This window comes from Prionailurus viverrinus, chromosome B2 (genome assembly GCF_022837055.1).
Source record: "Prionailurus viverrinus isolate Anna chromosome B2, UM_Priviv_1.0, whole genome shotgun sequence".
Taxonomy (NCBI): Eukaryota; Metazoa; Chordata; class Mammalia; order Carnivora; family Felidae; genus Prionailurus; species Prionailurus viverrinus.
This window is the reverse complement of record NC_062565.1, coordinates 135405790-135423898: the sequence shown is the minus strand read 5'-3', so window position 1 is coordinate 135423898 and position 18109 is coordinate 135405790. Positions and strand designations below refer to the sequence as shown.

General features: G+C 40.4%; 1 protein-coding gene across 4 annotated transcripts in view; it reads left to right on the top strand.

The window, feature by feature from the left end:
- The window catches only part of KATNA1 (katanin catalytic subunit A1), a 42422-nt gene extending 26687 nt beyond the window's left edge, over positions 1-15735 (top strand). For all 4 annotated transcript variants that reach the window (XM_047859931.1, XM_047859933.1, XM_047859932.1 and 1 more), the window contains 7 exons: positions 5944-6065; positions 7226-7331; positions 8376-8534; positions 12995-13121; positions 13643-13777; positions 14091-14217; positions 15465-15735. In XM_047859931.1, coding sequence (XP_047715887.1) covers positions 5944-6065; positions 7226-7331; positions 8376-8534; positions 12995-13121; positions 13643-13777; positions 14091-14217; positions 15465-15663 — 975 coding nt within the window. In that variant the 3' untranslated portion in view covers positions 15664-15735. The remainder of the gene's footprint in view (positions 1-5943; positions 6066-7225; positions 7332-8375; positions 8535-12994; positions 13122-13642; positions 13778-14090; positions 14218-15464) is intronic.
- The last annotated feature ends 2374 nt before the right edge of the window (positions 15736-18109 follow it).

The window sequence follows — 18109 nt, the reverse complement described above, 5'->3', positions numbered from 1 at the left end:
GAATCGGAAACAGGCTCCAGGCTCCGAGCCATCAGCCCAGAGCCCGACGCGGGGCTCGAACTCACGGACCGCGAGATCGTGACCTGGCTGAAGTCGGACGCTTAACCGACTGCACCACCCAGGCGCCCCTGTTCGTTGTTTTAAATGGATCTTTTACAAGGCAAAATATTTTAATTTTGGTGAAGTCCAGTATTTCAATTTATAAATTGTACTTCTGGTATTGAGTTTTTAACTCTTTGCCTAGCCCTAGATCCTAAATATTTTCTATATTTTTCCTAAAAGTTTTATAAATTTATGTTTTACATTTAAACTCATGATCTGTTGTGAGTTGATTTTTGTGTAAGGCTTAGGTTGAGGTTCAGTTATTATACATGTGCAATTTCTCCAGCACCATTTGTTGGAAAGGCTATATTTTACTGAATTGCTTTTATACCTTTTTTTAAAAAATGAGTTGGGCGTATTTGTGTGCCTTTAGTTCTGGGTTCTCTGTTGTGTTTCACTGATACATGTATCTGCCTCTCAACCAGTACTACCCAGTCTTGGTTACTAGAGCTGTCTAATAAGTCTTCAAATTGGGTAGACTGATTCATCCCATTTCATTCTTTCTTTTCAAAATTGTTTTAGCTATTCTCGTTCCTTTCTTTTTCCGTATAAGTTTTAGAATGTTTTTTTTTTTTTTTTTTTAATTTACATCCAAATTAGTTAGCATATAGTGAAACACTGATTTCAGGAGTAGATTCCTTAGTGCCCCTTACCCATTTAGCCCATCCCCCCTCCTACAATCCCTCCTGTAACCCCCAGTTCTCCATATTTATGAGTCTCTTCTGTTTTGTCCCCCTCCCTGTGTTTATATTATTTTTGTTTCCCTTCCCTTATGTTCATCTGGTTTGTCTCTTAAAGTCCTCATATGAATGAAGTCATATGATTTTTGTGTTTCTCTGACAATTTCACTTAGCATAATACCCTCCAGTTCCATCCACGTAGTTGCAAATGGCAAGATTTCATTCTTTTTGATTGCCGAGTAATACTCCATTGTATATATATATATGTACCACATCTTCTTTATCCATTCATCCTTCGATGGACATGTGGGCTCTTTCCATACTTTGGCTATTGTTGATAGTGCTGCTATAAACATGGGGGTGCATGTGTCCCTTTGAAACAGCACACCTGTATCCCGTGGATAAATGCCTAGTAGTGCACTTGCTGGGTCGTAGGGTAGTTCTATTAGTTTTTTGAGGAACCTCCATACCGTTTTCCAGAGTGGCTACACCAGCTTGCATTCCCATAGAATCAGCTTTTCTACATCTACAAAGAATCTTGCTGAGGTTTTGATTCATGAGGTTTTGAATCATGTTAAATCTGTATATCAGTTTGTGGAAAGTTGACCTCTTTATTATATCAAGTCTTCCAGTCCACGAACATGTTATTTATCTACTTTTATTTAGAGTTTTTATTTCTTTCATCAGCATTGTATAGTTTTCAGAATACAAGTCTTGCAGATGTCCTGTTAGATTTTACATTTGTTTCACTTTTTTTAAGTGATTGTAAGTGGTATTGTATTTCTAATTTCAGTGTCTACCTATTCATTGCTAGTACTGTATATGGAAACAGAATTGACTTTCCAAAAAAATATATATTTTAATGGTGGTTTTAATATAATGTAACATAGGGGTGCCTGGGTGGCTCAGTTGGTTCATCATTTGTGGGTTCAAGCCCCCCATCAGGCTCTGTGCTGACAGCTCAGAGTCTGGAATCCATTTCAGATTCTGTGTCTCCCTCTCTTTCTGCCCCTCCCCTGCTTACACTCTGTGTGTGTGTGTGTGTGTGTGTGTGTGTGTGTGTGTCTCAAAAATAAATCTAAACATTTAAAAATTTTTTTAAAAAATATGAAGTAACATAAAGTTTACCATTTTAGCATATATATACACATACACACACATATATATACATATATATATATATATATATTTTTTTTTTTTTTTTTTTTTGAGAGAGAGAGAGAGCTGGGGAGGAGCAGAGGGAGAGAATCTTAAGCAGGCTCCACACTTAGCATGGAGCCTGACATGGGGCTCAATCTCACAACCCTGAGATCATGACCTGAGCCCAAATCAAGAGGCGGACCCTTAACTGACTAAGCCACCTAGGCTCCCCCCATTTTAACCATTTTTAAGTGTGCAGTTTAGTGAAGTTAAGTACATTTATATTGTTGTACCATCACCACCATCCATCACGGAACATTTTCAATTTTGCAAAACTGAAACTCTACCCATTAAATAAATAAATAAATAAATAGCTCCCTGAAAAGGAAAACCCTGTCTTCTGCCTACTCCCTGCTCACAGAACACTTCTGAATTCCAAGTGTGTAGGGTTCCCCACACCAACCAACTTGCCAACACCAGCTGCATATCCTACAACTTAAGTTTGACACTTCTCTACCTGGAGTTAGCATCAGATCTCACAGGTAAGGGCTCAGTCCCACAAGATTGCTTCCACATCAGTACCATTTGCAAGTCAGGATGTCACCTGTGTTTCTGATCAACTGGTATAAATCAGAGGCTACCATGACTCCCTCCTTGGTTCAGTAATTTGCTAGAGCAGCTAACTGAACTCAGGAATAACAGTTTATACCCGGCTACCAGTTTATTACAAAGGATACAACTCAGGTACAGCCAGATGGAACAGTAGCATAGGGCAAGGTATATGGGAGCTTCTGTGCCTTCTCCAGGCATGCCACGTTTCTAGCACCTTCATGTGTTCACAAACTGGAAGGTCTCCGAACCACATCCTTTTGGGTTATTATGGAGACTTCATTATGTGGTCATGATTGATTAAATCATTGGCTATCGGTGATTAATTGAATCTTCAGCCCCCTCCCCTTGCCAGAGGTTGGTGGGGTGGGGCTGAAGTTCCAACACTTTAATCACCTGTTTGGCTCCCTTGACAACAGCCCTATCCTGTGGTTATCTAGGGGCTTTCCAAAACTTAAGGTGTTAGCATAAGCGCAGGCATGGTGCAAAGGGGCCTGTTAAGAATAACAAAGGACACCTCTTCATCTTTACTGCTCTGGAGCAATTTTAGGAGCTGGGAACAAAAACTAAATATTATAGCAAAAGATCTTCCCATAGTTCTTATCACTTAAGAAACTACAAGCGTTGTAGGAACTGTGTGCCAGGAATGGGAGTTAGACTGAATATATACTTAATACAAATCATAGTATCACACTCCCTATTCCTCCCTTCCTCAGCCCCTGGCAACCATTATTTTACTTTCTGTCTCTATGAATTTGATTGCTTTAAGTACCTCATATGAGTGGAATTGTACAGTATTTGCCTTTTCTGTTAGCTTATTCTACTTAGTATAAGGTCTGTCAGAATTTCACCAACTCCATTGGTGTTTATCCAGTCATCCATCAATGGACACTGGGTTGCTTCCACCTTTTAGCTATTGTGAATACTGCTTCCATGTCATTGGTGTATAAAAATCTCTTTGAGACCCTGTTTTCAAGTCTTTTGGAGATATATGGATATATATATATCCATCTAGAAGTGGAATTGAGTCATGTATAATTCTGTTTTTAATTTTTCAAGGCATCACCAAACTTCCACAGTGGTTGCACCATTTTTACATCTCCATCAATAATGCACACAGGTTCCAATTTCTCCACATTTTTGCCAACACGTGTTATTTTCTGTGTTTTTTGCTTTTACAAATTTTAATAATAGCCATCATGATGGTATGAACTGGTATCTCATTGAGGTTTTGATTTGCATTTCTCTAGTGATGAAATTGACTTTTGTATATTTGTCTTGTGTCCTGCCACCTTGCTGAAGTCATTTATTAATTTTAGAATTTTTGTAGCGTCCTTACCATTTTCTGAGTAGACATCATGTCATTTGCAAATAGAACATTTTTGTTTCTTTCTTTTGGATTTAGATGCTTTTATTCCTTTTCTTGCTCTGTTACTTTGGCTGAAACTTTTAGCGCTGTGTTGAATAAGTGTGATGAAAGTGGACATTCTAGCTTGTTTTCAGTTTTAGGGGGAAGCCATTCAGTGTTTCTTTATTAAATAAAACATTAATGCTAGGTTTGTTGTGTATGCTCCTTACCATGTTGAAGAAGTTCCTCTTTAATCCTGTTTTTCTGAGAGTTTTTATTCTAGATGGATGTTGAGTTATGCCAGATGCTTTTTTAGCGTCTATTGTATGATGCTATAGTTTTCCTTCTTTAGTGTGTTAATATATAGATTACGTGTGTGTGTGTGTGTGTGTGTGTGTGTATTATGTATTGAACTAGCCTTGCATCTCTGGAATAAACATCAGTTGGTTATAGTATACAATTCTTTTTTCTTGCTGGATTCCTCCTTTTTTAAAAATTTTTTTAATGGTTTTATTTATTTTTGAGACAGAGAGAGAGCATGAGCAGGGGAGGGGCAGAGAGAGAGGGAGACACAGAATCCAAAGCAGGCTCCAGGCTCTGAGCTGTCAGCACAGAGCCTGATGCGGGGCTCAAAGTCACAAACCGTGAGATCATGACTGAGCTGAAGTCAGACGCTTAACCGACTGAGCCACCCAGGCGCCCTTATTTTTTTTTTAATTTAATTTTTTTAGTAATCTTTACGCCCAGTGTGGGGCTTAAACTCACAACCCTGAGATCAAGGGTTGCATGCTCTTCTGACCAAACCAGCCAGGTGCCCCGACCTTCTCCTCTTTTAAATGCACAATACCTTCCTTGAATTTTTTATGTTAGTATCAGATATTGAATATGTATATTGTGAGACATACTTTTTTTTACCATCTAGTGTAAGACTTTTGAATATTATAAATATTGGCTAAGTGGATACATTAATACTTTTAGATCCTACCACTAAGAAATCATGTTACAGGCTAACCAATGTTAATGAGACAGGGTAGGAACTCTGGTACAAGGCCAAGTAAATATTTACCATAGTTCAGAGCTTCGTACATTTTCTTGCCTTATATAAAATTCATGAGTATCTCTAATTTTTTACAGCACCTCATAGGACAAAGAGAATACCCATCCATTAGTGAAGAAGTTAGGTTCAGACCACTTTGCCATGTCCTAACAGCACATGTTGGACACAGCTCAGTTTCTCAGACTTTGGAGGCAGAGTAGACATTTCACTGTCATTCCTCTTTCACCTTGATTTTCCCACTATTCCTTTTATCACAGAAACTGCCAGAAACGCACCTTCACAAAAATGTGGCGTTATTGAAAGGAATGTAGTAGTTTTAATGTAGAAACAGAACTACCTGGAACTGGTAGTTCAGCCAGCGTTCAACAGATTCTGCTGGGTTTCCCTCAAAAATGTCAAATATCCTGCAGTGCTCTGTGAGTTTGCCATTGTGCCCTGCAGTACTTTCGTACACGGCTTACGAGCTGTGACCCTAAGGACTGTGGGCACAGAGCACAGGAGGGGATCCCACCTAGGATGGAGGTGTCTCTTGGAGTGGGGTGGGAACTGTGGAAAGGGATGTTTTAGGAGCATTGGTGGGGGCCAAGTAGGTGGTTAAGAGTGAGCTGTAATCTTAGCTACAGAAACCGTCTGCCTTTAACCTTATGTCCCCTAAAGCTTTGAGATAAATGTCACACCTATCTAGTATTCTTTAGTAACCACAGTTCATCTCAGTATTGATTTCTTGATTCTTGCCAGTTCGTATACATAATATTTTTGTTTCACTTGAGCACTTTTGTCATACTTTTTATGTAAAAGTGAAAGTTGAATATGAAACTCTGATAACTCTGATGTTGGTGTAGGATGACTTAATAGTCTTTGATTCTGTCCTTATTACTTGTACTATTATATTAGCTCTTTAAAAAAATATCACTGGAGTCCAGTCTTTGTGTCTGACTCACAGAAACAAAATATAATTGTTGAGGCAATCAGAAGCTCCTGTTTTTTTTTTTTTTCTCCCAATGTAGAACAAATCACCTGCTGCAGTTACAGAACCAGAGACAAGTAAATTTGATAGTACTGGATATGATAAGGACTTAGTAGAAGCTTTGGAAAGAGATATAATTTCTCAGAATCCCAATGTTCGATGGTAAGTTATATCACAACAAGATAATGGGATAATGCTTTTAGGAAAAGAAAACGGAACCAGTGTGGGCATGCGCTGAAGATTAGTCCTTGGGGATGGACCCAGAGTACATGTAGTGTGAACCCAGCACTTGGTTCAGGCTGTATCAAGTGTCTGTCTGAAACGATTTGATTTGATTTGATTATAACAAATGATAAATAAGTTTATATTAAATAAGAAAATCTTCCGTACAGAACGGGAAGAAGATCACAGAAATTTCCATCTTCTTTTTGGGACATCCTCCAATGGTGAAATGGCAATGACTCTTATTGCATGTGTGTTGCTTGTTTTGGTTTTTACATGAGCTCTGTGCCCAAGTAGGGCTTGAACTTAACAACCCCGAGATCAAGAGTCTCGTGTTCTACAGACTGAGCCTTCCAGGAGCCCCATGTTGCTTGTTACCTATAGGTTTATCCCCTGGGTGTTTCTTTTATTTTCTCTGATTCCTAGTAATGGCTCTGAACTTGTTTAATATTACACTGAATCAAAGAAGTATCATTGTTGCACTGAGTTCTAAAAGCTCCCTTAATGGTTTTTAGGGATGGCTTTGGGGATGTTTTACAAATGTTTTTTGGTATTTGAGATTTATACAGTGAGCATTTATTTTCATGGAAATGCCACATGTAGCAGCAGTAGAGTTTTCTAGTGGTTGGAGATGACTTCGTGGCGGTCTCTCTGATACTCTTTATCTCTGGGGTCTGCCTCTCAGGAGGGTTGGAGGCAAAGCGGCAATATTGCAGCCTGGCTCTGCTCTATGCCCTTTTTATTCTTTATGTCTGCTTGTTTGGTTTTAACGGGCTCGTTGTTTCTAAGTCACGGAGTTTATGGAATGAGCATCACAAGAGCAGGAACGTAAAATGAGACACCTGATCTAAGATCTCCGTGGGCCCACAGACCTGTGTTCTGCTTCACCGGGTGGACAGTCTTTCCTGCCAGGAACTCGAGAGTGAGCTTGTGCTGCACGTCCGCCGGTCGGTGTGGCGGGCCTCGTCACGGTGTGCTGCGGGAGGGCGGGCACTGTGTGGGCGCTGTGAGCCCGTGTGCCTCCAGCAGCTCTCGGGGACGACTACGTAGAGCTAAATGTGGAACATAAGAGCGTGTTGATAAAGTCTCTCCTCTTTCAGGGACGATATTGCTGATTTAGTGGAAGCTAAAAAGTTGCTCAAGGAAGCTGTGGTGTTACCCATGTGGATGCCAGAATTCTTTAAGGGCATCAGGAGACCGTGGAAAGTAAGTTTGTTATTGTTATGGCACTGACAGCGTGAAGGGCGTGTATTGCTGTGGAAAACTCGTATTTATCTTATTCAGGGAAGTGAGGGGAGAAAGAATAGGTAAGAAAAGCTTTCAATTAGAAGGTATGTCATTCAGAATTTTGTTTAGACCAAAGCTCTTGCGAGGTTCCCAGAATAAGAAATAGGTACAGTGTGACCTTTGGAAAGTTGATTTCGAGTGAGCTTGTATTAGCCTATGAACAAGTTGCCTAATGCAGAAACGCTGTTTTATCTAAGATGCTACACTTGTATCCTCTACTTCTTGCGTTTGTCTTTAAGAGATGGAGACATCTGTATCGAGTAGGTGCTTTTTTAAAAAAGTCATCAGCTCTCTGAAAAGACAGTGAAAAAACCTTTCTTGGATTTGGAAAATGTGCTGATGGCTAACTGCACTTATGAAGAATTCTTGAAATATGAAATGATAAGCTACAAAGTTCTAGACCTACTTTGAGTACAGCTGTGTAACAAAAAAACTAATTTGTTCAACCAAAAGACTAGGAGGAAATAGGTCCTAATAATAATGGTATTTGTGTTAGAGTGTGATTATTATAGTATCAATAATATTGATTATATTTTTCTCATTTCTGAGTTCCAGATTTTTACTAATGTAGTTACCTTTTATAATGAGAAAAGTAAATTTGTGCTAAAGTATCCTTTTGTTTATGTTTTATTTGTCTTAATATTATGTATTAGTTGCAAATTCGTAGTAATAGAATTCTTATGAATTAGGGGCGCCTGGGTGGCGCAGTCAGTTAAGCGTCCGACTTCAGCCAGGTCACGATCTCGCAGTCCGTGAGTTCAAGCCCCGCGTCAGGCTGTGGGCTGATGGTTCGGAGCCTGGAGCCTGTTTCCGATTCTGTGTCTCCCTCTCTCTCTGCCCCTCCCCCGTTCATGCTCTGTCTCTCTCTGTCCCAAAAATAAATAAAAACGTTGAAAAAAAAAATTAAATGAATTAGAACAGTGGCAGGTAAATCTCTCACTTATGTTCTTATCTCTGCAACAGGGAGTGTTGATGGTTGGGCCACCCGGCACAGGAAAGACCCTCCTTGCTAAAGCAGTAGCTACGGAATGCAAGACAACATTCTTCAATGTGTCCTCATCCACTCTGACTTCCAAGTACAGAGGAGAGTCCGAGAAGCTTGTCCGTCTTCTGTTCGAAATGGTGAACGTTTGAGCCAACTCTAAAGATTCTTTACCTCTAAAAGGGGAGAAAGTGAGTCGTAACTATCTCCAGTGTGTAGAACAGTGAGGCAAGGTGATGTGCCCAGAGTGGGATTCCCGTGCCTTCGAAGCTAGAATCCTTTAATCACATGAGTAAATCGACTTTTTCCATGTCTCCTTTCCTCTAGAGGAAGAGCCATCTCTGATGGCTTATGGGCATGCTCACATTATGGGATCTGCATTACTAACCTGCTATAAGAGTTTGAAATTACTCTGTTTTCTAAATCAGTAGGCTTAGGTATAATATGGTAAATGCACTGTCATAACAGTAATGCAGAATGGTGAAAATCAAGTAGTTATGGAACTTAGATCACCTCCAGTCTATTAACTAGATAGTAAATACCTTGCGTTTAATGCCCCAGTCTTTGGATTGTTACTTCCTTGATTGTTACTTTGAGTTTCTTTTTTCCTTCTTCCACCCCCACTGATCTGAATATCAGAAGGAGTATAATTCAACAAATTCTAGTAGAGTGTTTAGATTGAATTCAACAGCTTTTTAGACTTCAGACTCTAAGCTTCACTGATGATTTCAGTCTTGCCTCATTTAAGAAATTGTGTAGTTTAGGGGTGCCTGGGTGGCTCAGTTGGTTAAGTGTCCAACTTCGGCTCAGGGCATGATCTCGCAGTTCATGAGTTTGAGCCCCATGTTGGGCTCTTTGTTGACAGCTCAGAGCCTGGAGCCTGATTCGGATTCTGTGTCTCCCTCTCTCTCCGCCTCACCCCTGCTTGTGCACGCGCTCTCTCTCTCGCTCTCTCTCTCTCTCTCTCTCTCAAAAATAACGTTAAAAAAAATCATGTAGTTACATGTATTAGAACAGAGTTACACTTATAGAGAATGGCTAGCATTCTTAACTCTAAAGACTCCATCATGGATGAAGTCTTAGGTGGCTATGTTAATGGCGCTAGATCTTACTTCCTTAGGCTCAGTATAAAAACAAGCAAACGAAAACCCTTATATAATTTCAGGTTATCCATGTCTTTTTAAAAAAAATGTTTTTAATGTTTATTTTTGAGAGAGCGAGTGAGCATGAGCAGGGGAGGGGTAGGGAGAGGGGGACACACAGAATCTGAAGCAGGCCCCAGGTTCCAAGCTGTCAGCACAGAGCCCGATGCGGGGCTTGAACTCATGGACCACGAGATCATGACCTGGGTTAAAGTCAGATACTCAACCAACTGAGCCACCCAGGTGCCCCAGGTTATCCATTTTCTGTAAAGTCTTCTGTTTCAATTCCTATTTTGTCCTTCAGGTTCGATAACTTATAAGGCAGGATGCAAATTCTAACAGGTTCTTCTTAATAGCTTATCAATAATTTATGCCACTAGAGGAATCTAGTGGAGAACCTCTTAGATCATTTATTTGCTTCAGGGGAAAGAAAATACTACTGTCAGGATTCCAGAATAACTAGGCTTTTTAAAAATGTAAGCTAAGAGTGAATGGCTAAGTAGGGCGTCTTTAGAGCCAGGTGGCCTGGGTTCAGACCCCTCCTCTCTCGCTTTCCGAGCTGGTAACTGTGGGCAGAGTCCTTTCCTGATCCTCAGTTGCTTTATAAAAAGAGGACCATGCGACAGGAGTTACTTCTGTGAAACAAGCTAATGCATATAAATTGTTTAATACAGAGCCTGGCTCACAAGGGCAAATAGAAATTAGCTGTTCTGTTTAAGAATTATTTGATATATTTTCTAATGGAGGGTTTATATTTGAGAAAACTGACCATTTTCTTCTGTGTGGAAGCCTGTTTCAAAGTATTAATTTACATTATTTTTTATAGTGAGGTTTATGAAGGTATATCAAACAGCTTATTTTTTACTGGCTTCCCTGGTGTTTATCATCTCTAAATAAATGCCTGCTTATCTGGAATGTGCTGCTTTGAGTTGCCTGCTTAGGTAGGGGCTTAATCATAAGCCAGTGCCTACAGTTTGGAGCTTCTGCCTTTACGACTTTTGATTGGAGCTCAGATTTAAAACTAGCTTAGTTGTTTTGTTTGTTTGTTTTTCTGTTCACCATATGGGCTCTCTTATGGAGTAAAGTGATACTGCCTCTCATATCTTGTTTTGACTGCTCTATAGAGGACTTGCCTCTCCCTGAGGGCCCACCCCTGTCCCCCAGAAATCTCTCAAAGCAAACATGCCTCAAGGCTTGTATTTAAAAACAATTTTTTTTTTTCAATGTTTATTTATTTTTGGGACAGAGACAGACAGAGCATGAACGGGGGAGGGGCAGAGAGAGAGGGAGACACAGAATCGGAAACAGGCTCCAGGCTCCGAGCCATCAGCCCAGAGCCTGACGCGGGGCTCGAACTCCCGGACCGCGAGATCGTGACCTGGCTGAAGTCGGACGCTTAACCGACTGCGCCACCCAAGCGCCCCTCAAGACTTGTATTTTAAATAATGTCACATAAATATAAGTGTATACAGGAGTTTTCTCATGACACGGTAACAAACACATACAAAAACTTAATGGTATAATTTTTGTTGCGTTGTCAAGAACTTTCATTTTCAAGTGTCAGAAACCTACTCGAATGCGTTTAAAAGAATAATATACTGGGTCATGTAACTAGGAATTTTTGGAGGTTATGTTTTAGATTTTTAGACCTACCAAGATCTAGCAGTTCAGATGTTTTTGGGAATGTCTCTCTGACCTTTGCCTCTATTTTCCTGTGGGTTGGCTTTGATTTGGGGCAGTCCTGAGTGGTAGTGAAGATAGCCATCAGAGCCTTAGGCCTTGTGTTTATTGTCTTTAAGGTAATCCCAGAGGAATTAGCCCTCCTCTCTCAGTTCTTCCAGCAGAATTCCAGGGATTAATGTTTGGCCTGTTTTGAGTCACATGCCCATGCTTCAATCCATCATTTTGGTTAGAGAATTGGGAGTGATCTGATTGGCCAGGCCTGAATGATGCCCCTGTAACTTCAAAAGAGTTGGCCTCTCTTGAAGTAGTGGAACAAGAATGTAAAAGGATGGTTAATGAATGAAAAGGTGGACTTCTGTTACCAGAAGGGATGCTGTGCAGGCCAAAACATTTGAATCTTTCTGTAATATTTTCCGTGTCATCCAAAGCCAATTTACATGTGCCTTGTAGCCTCTGCTTTAAGTCAGACCATTCTGCAGACCCTGAATAGTTGGGAAGAATCTACTAGGTTTTTTCTTCGTATGGCAACAAGTAGGTTGAAATTTAGTTTTTGTTAGTGTAGGCTCTGTTGACAGGTGGTTTCTTGATAGAATTTCAATTGAGAATATTTTTTGGATGCTTTTTTTTTCTTGTTTTCTCCTCTATTTTTTTTCCTATTATTTGAAAAGAGTACAAAAATTTTTGTACATACTACCTAAAATCAAATCAGGACACCTTATTAAAAATTATCCAGGGTGCCTGGGTGGCTCGGTCAGTGGAGTGTCTGACTCTTGATTTCGACTCAGGTCATGATCCCTGAGTTCCTGATTTGAGCCCCACATCAGGCTCTGTGCTGACAGCATGGGGCCTGCTTGGAATTCTCTCTCCCTCTGCCCTTCCCCCACTCTTATTCTCTCTCCCTCTCTCTCAAAATAAATAAACTTAAAAAAAAAAATAGATTGTCCCTGTGGAGGGAACTGATGACTTAGAATTCAGATTTTCAACTAAAAGCGAAAATGAGATTTAAAAATGTAAGGATTTTCCCAGTGGACAGACTAAAACTGAATCCATACTTTGGAGGCACAGTGCTTCCAAAACAGTGAATTGCCTCTTAGAGGATGCTAGATTATAACTCACGGTCCAAGAGAATCGTAGACCCAGTATAATTGGGTGTTCAAGTCCATAATGTTCACTTGCCATTGCAGACTTTTATTTTTGGAAAAACCTTTGAAAAGTGCTGTTGGTTCACTAAGCCGTGTTTTGAGAAATCTTTGCCATCATTTAGCTTCAAACCCTCCTGTGCATTGATTCTGTAAGTTTGGATACTTCATTTAAAAGTGATTAATAATGAACTTCTTTAGTTACTGTAATAAATGTATTGTCAAATGAAAAATGGCAATTTAATGAGGATTTCTTAGAGGGAATCTATATGATTTTATTTAAGGTAATGGTTGTCTGTAACCAGTTTTTTCTAGAACTTGAGAGCACGTACAAATATCTGTAAATGTTTTCCGGCCATTGTCGTCCGTATTGTTGCAGCATACACGGTAATTCTATACGTGTATCACTCGTGAGTAAATATATATTGCCAGCTCAAGTACTTAGTGTCACGAAAAAAGCCATGTAAGATTTAAGTATATGGTAAGCTTATGTTAGACGCGATCTCTTAGCTGTTCCCGGTTATCCTCTCCCCCCAGAATTAGGACGAGACAGATGCGTTGTGGCTCTTCTCCTGATTGCTCTGGATTATTTTTAAATGAAATAAAAACCTGGTGTTACATGGTTTCTTTACTTAGGCTCGATTTTACTCCCCGGCTACCATATTTATCGATGAGATCGATTCCATTTGTAGTCGCAGAGGGACTTCAGAAGAGCACGAGGCAAGCAGGAGGGTGAAAGCAGAGCTGCTGGTTCAGATGGATGGTATGTGTGTGTCTGCGCACGGGCTGAGCTCTACTCCTGGTGCTAAGCCACACGCTCCAGACGACCGGAGAGGGCTGGCAGTAGGTCCTGGAGGTTGACGGTATACTGGGTACACTGACTGTGGGGACATGCCAGAAATAACGGCGATTCACAGAGCCTCGTGGGATATGCTCGGATTTCTTATTGTTAGCAATGAAATTGAAATAAGTGCAAATAACTTTGCCTCAGGGATACGGATGCTTTGAAAAATTGTAGAAATTGGTGTACAGTTAAGCTGAGCTGGTCTTTTGATTAAATCTATTTTGAGGTGTTTTTTTTTTTCTTTTTTGCACACTAAAACTTAGTTTTCTTGGGCCCCAAATTCATCTATGTACCAATTAGCTTAAGAAGTCGTAGGGAGGCTTAACAATTACACTACCTTATAATTTAGTACCAAATATGAGATGATCTTTAAGTAGTTGAGCTTTAGTTTGTATACTGACTTAAGTGTCTTTTTACATTCCCCTCACCCTTTTTCGTAGGTGTTGGGGGTGCTTCTGAAAATGATGACCCTTCCAAGATGGTTATGGTTCTGGCAGCTACTAACTTTCCCTGGGATATTGATGAGGCATTAAGACGACGTCTTGAGAAAAGAATCTATATTCCATTACCATCAGGTATCTTCATTTGAATCTTGTCAGAAAGCTCATGTTAACTGTTAGGTAGTTTTGCTTAGAGATTTTAAAATCTGGTATTAATTGACTTTCCTTTAAGGAGACACATGTAGGATGTCTTTGCTTGTATTAATTGGTTTGGCTCTATCTAGAACCTGAAAGCCTCGATGCCAGGAAATTTTAAACAGCGAGGAGTGTCTCTTAAATTTTTAAGCAAATGAGCTCTAAGAATTGGAAAACCAACTTCTTATACAAAGTAGACTTGATTATGTTTCTGTTGAAGGCTTAACATTTAAAAATTTGTTTCCATCATTAGCAAAAGGCAGGGAGGAGCTGTTACGAATAAGTCTACGTGAGCTGGAATTGGCTGATGATGTTGACCTTGCAAGTATAGCAGAAAATATGGAAGGTTATTCGGGTGCGGACATTACCAACGTGTGCAGGTATGAATTATTTTGAAAGCGTAGGTTTTTGTGAGTATTAACTTCTGTTAGGAAGTTTTTATGCCGAATTAATAAGATAGGTGAAGAATAAAGACCTATATTTCAGTTTCTAGTCAGAGACACAAGTTTTGGTATTAAGTTTGTGGTAAGGTGCTGGTAAGAATTTGAGTGTTTTGCATGTCACTGAACAGTGTGGTGCATTTGAAAACTACAAGTTTGAGAATTTGGTATTAGAACAACTGGTGTAATATAGAAAATCAGTAATTCTCGGATTAAAAAAATGTTGCTGTGCCTTTTCCATATACTTTTTTGTAAGAAATAGAACTGTGGAACTGATTGGGCATACTCAAGGAGAGTATGATCTCACTTTCAGGGCAAGTGTCCCGAATATGATAGGAACAGCAGTGAAAAAGAAACAAATCTCTAATCCAGTTGATTCAAGTAGGTTTTGTCCTGATCTTAGTATTAGTTCATATGTTTATCAGCAAGGTACTCATTGTAAAGTAAGCTCCCCACGCAGGTTGTCGTGAGGATTAGTGAAAACTAATGTGTGTCTGTGAAGCAGCTGTGTTTTATTTTACAGTGTACTTAAAAGGAAAAAATAAATATCTATATACACTTGTTTTTAATGTTTATTAAGGTTATTTACTTTTGAGAGAGAGCGCGTGTTAGAGGTCGGTAGGGGAGGGGCAGAGAGAGAGGAAGACGGAATCCCCAGCAGGCCCCTTGGCATAAATGGTGGCTGTTATCCAAGGTGAAACTTGGTGAAAGCAGAGGTCCTTAAATCTGAAGTTTCTTCTTTAAAAACAAAACCATAAAAACCCCCAAAACAAACAAAACTAATACAGAAGGGAAAAGAGAAACACCTTGATTTGATCATTTAGTTTTTCTTACACAGGTAGAAAATATTTTTCAGCTAACAGGTTCTCTCTTCTCTGATGTTTATTTTATCGGCCACTTAGAAAGAAATTCAATTGCTAGTGTCATTGTTAATACCCTTTTACTTTTCCTCGGGCTTCCTGCTCAGTATCATTCATTTAAACTAATATCCTTATTTTCATCTTGGAAGATTTAACTGCTAAAAAACAACTCAGAACAAGCCTTGTATCTGATACAAGATTCTGTGCAATACTACGTATGTCTAGTATGGATAATAACAGAGTAGTAACACATACTGAAAAAGTTTTCTTTCCCCAGGTTTATATTCAATCAAAATAACACTGTGTGTGTTTGAATTTAAAAACTAGGGATGCATCCTTGATGGCAATGAGAAGGCGTATTGAAGGTTTGACCCCAGAAGAAATCAGAAATCTTTCAAAAGAGGAAATGCACATGCCTACAACTATGGAGGATTTTGAAATGGCTTTAAAAAAAGTTTCTAAGTCAGTTTCTGCTGCAGATATCGAAAGATACGAGAAATGGATATTTGAGTTTGGATCATGCTAAATTCTCACATGTAAACTGTGAGAAACCTGCCTTAAGTGTTTGAATAATAATTAAATGTAGTATTTCATTGCACCGAGTGCTATATTTTTTTAAACTTTCATAATGGTAAGATTTTAAAAACGATTCTGAATAAAGGCAGTTTTTTAAAGCTGCAAGCAAATTTGTTTTATTCTAGTATTACCCCATTTCTCTTTCACTGAGCACGTATGTTGCAGCACAAATGTGATTCTTAGCTTGGAAAGCGTCTTTTACGCACTTCTGTGCACAGCGTCTTCTCTTCCCCTGTGCGTCTGCCGTGCCTTCTAAGGAGTAAGACTGGCTGTAGCACCCTGGGTGCCAGTGGATAACTGGAAATTCCCTAACATTTTTACACAAGTGGCCAGTGACGCATGAGCCACGCCTGGTGCGCCTTCCTGCTTGCCGTTCCAGTGGTTTCCTTCCTCTTCCTGGGAGAGCTTTAAAGCCCCTTCGTTTTACAATGCACTTAAAAGGAAAAAAATATGTATCTATATATACTTGCTTTAATGTATTTTAAAGATTTTTTTATTTATTTTTGATAGAGACAGAGCACAAGTTGGGGAGGGGCAGAGAGAGAAGGAGACACAGAACCTGAAGCAGGCTCCAGGCTCTGCGCTGTCAGCACAGAGCCCAATGCGGGGCCCGAACTCATAAACCATGAGATCATGACCTGAGCCGAAGTCAGACGCCCAACCGGCCGAGCCACCCAGGTGCCCCCTTGCTTTTAATGTTTTTAAGTTTATTTACTTTTGAGAGAGAGAGTGTGTGAGAGGGGGGTAGGGTAGGGGCAGAGAGAGGAAAACAGAATCCCCAGCAGGCTCCGCACTGTCACTGCAGGGCCCGACACAAGGCTCCATCCCACAAACCCTGAGATCATGACCTGAGCAGAAATCAAGAGTTGGACGCTTAACCACCTGAGCCACCCAGGCGCCCCGTGTACACTCTTGCTTGACTTTATTCTGCCTACCTATGAGCTGCCCTGTAGGCAAGTAAATTCTTGTAAGCTTACGCTGCTCACGGTACCCTAATAAATGACTCATTAACCCATTCACTCATGGATACTGTGCATAATTAAAATAACAGTTAATGGGGGCACCTGGGTGGCTCAGTCGGTTAAAGTCTGACTCTTGGTTTTGGCTCAGGCCATGATGTCGCAGTTGGCAGGACTGAGCCCCAAGCTGGGCTCTGTGTTGGTGGCACGGAGCCTGCTTGGGATTGTCTCTCTCTCTTTCAAAATAAACACTTTTTGGGGCGCCTGGGTGGCGCAGTCGGTTAAGCGTCCGACTTCAGCCAGGTCACGATCTCGCGGTCCGGGAGTTCGAGCCCCGCGTCAGGCTCTGGGCTGATGGCTCAGAGCCTAGAGCCTGTTTCCGATTCTGTGTCTCCCTCTCTCTCTGCCCCTCCCCCCTTCATGCTCTGTCTCTCTCTGTCCCAAAAATAAATAAACGTTGGAAAAAAAAAAATTCAAAATAAACACTTTTTTTTAAAAAGTGACAGTTAATGGTGCAACTATAAGTTAATAAATGAAATAAAAATTAATGGCATACGGTCTTACCTAAGATACTCATTTAAGATTACTTTTTTAAAATGTTTATTTGAGAGAGACAGACAGAAGGGGATGAGCAGAGACAGAATCCCAAGCAGGCTCCTAGCCGCCAGTGCAGAGCCGGATGCAGGGCTTGAACTCACGAACCATGAGACCGTGACCTGAGCCAAAATCAGGAGTGGGACGCATAACCAACTGAGCCACCCAGACACCCCAAGGATTACTCTGTAAAAGACAACTTATTGTATCGTCTCAACCATAGAAAACAGAGCCTCAAAGAGACCGAGTGCTGCGGTGCCTGGGTGGATCATTCGGTTAGGGGTCCGACTTCAGCTCAGGTCACGATCTCGCAGTTTGTGAGTTCAAGCCCTGCATCGGGCTCTGTGCTGACAGCTCAGAGCCTGGAGCCTGCTTCAGATTCTGTGTCTCCCTCTCTCTCTCTGCCCCTTCCCCACTTGTGCTTTCTCTCTCTCTCTCAAAAATAAACAGAAATAAAAAAAAAAAAAAAAGACTGTCACACCATGGTCCCAGGTGTCACTGGTAAGGAGGCAAGGCAGGAGAGGGCTCTGCTAACTGCAAAGCCTACACTCTCCAATTGGCCACATAGCCTCCTACATTGTTCTCCTTAACTAGAGTCTATAAGCATCATGCTTAATGGATGCACTGGAGGTAGAGCTGGTAATTTCTAGCAACTTTGAGGAAGGACATAAAGAGTTACTATAAGCTGGGTGACTTTAGTATCAAACTAAATTTAAATTGCATGCTGTCATTTATTCTTCTATAACATGGAGAAAGTGTATTTCACAGGGCTGTTGTTAGTCCTTATTAAAAACAGCTAGGCAAAAATGAAACCTCACTCCTTCACTCTGCCACCTGTCATCT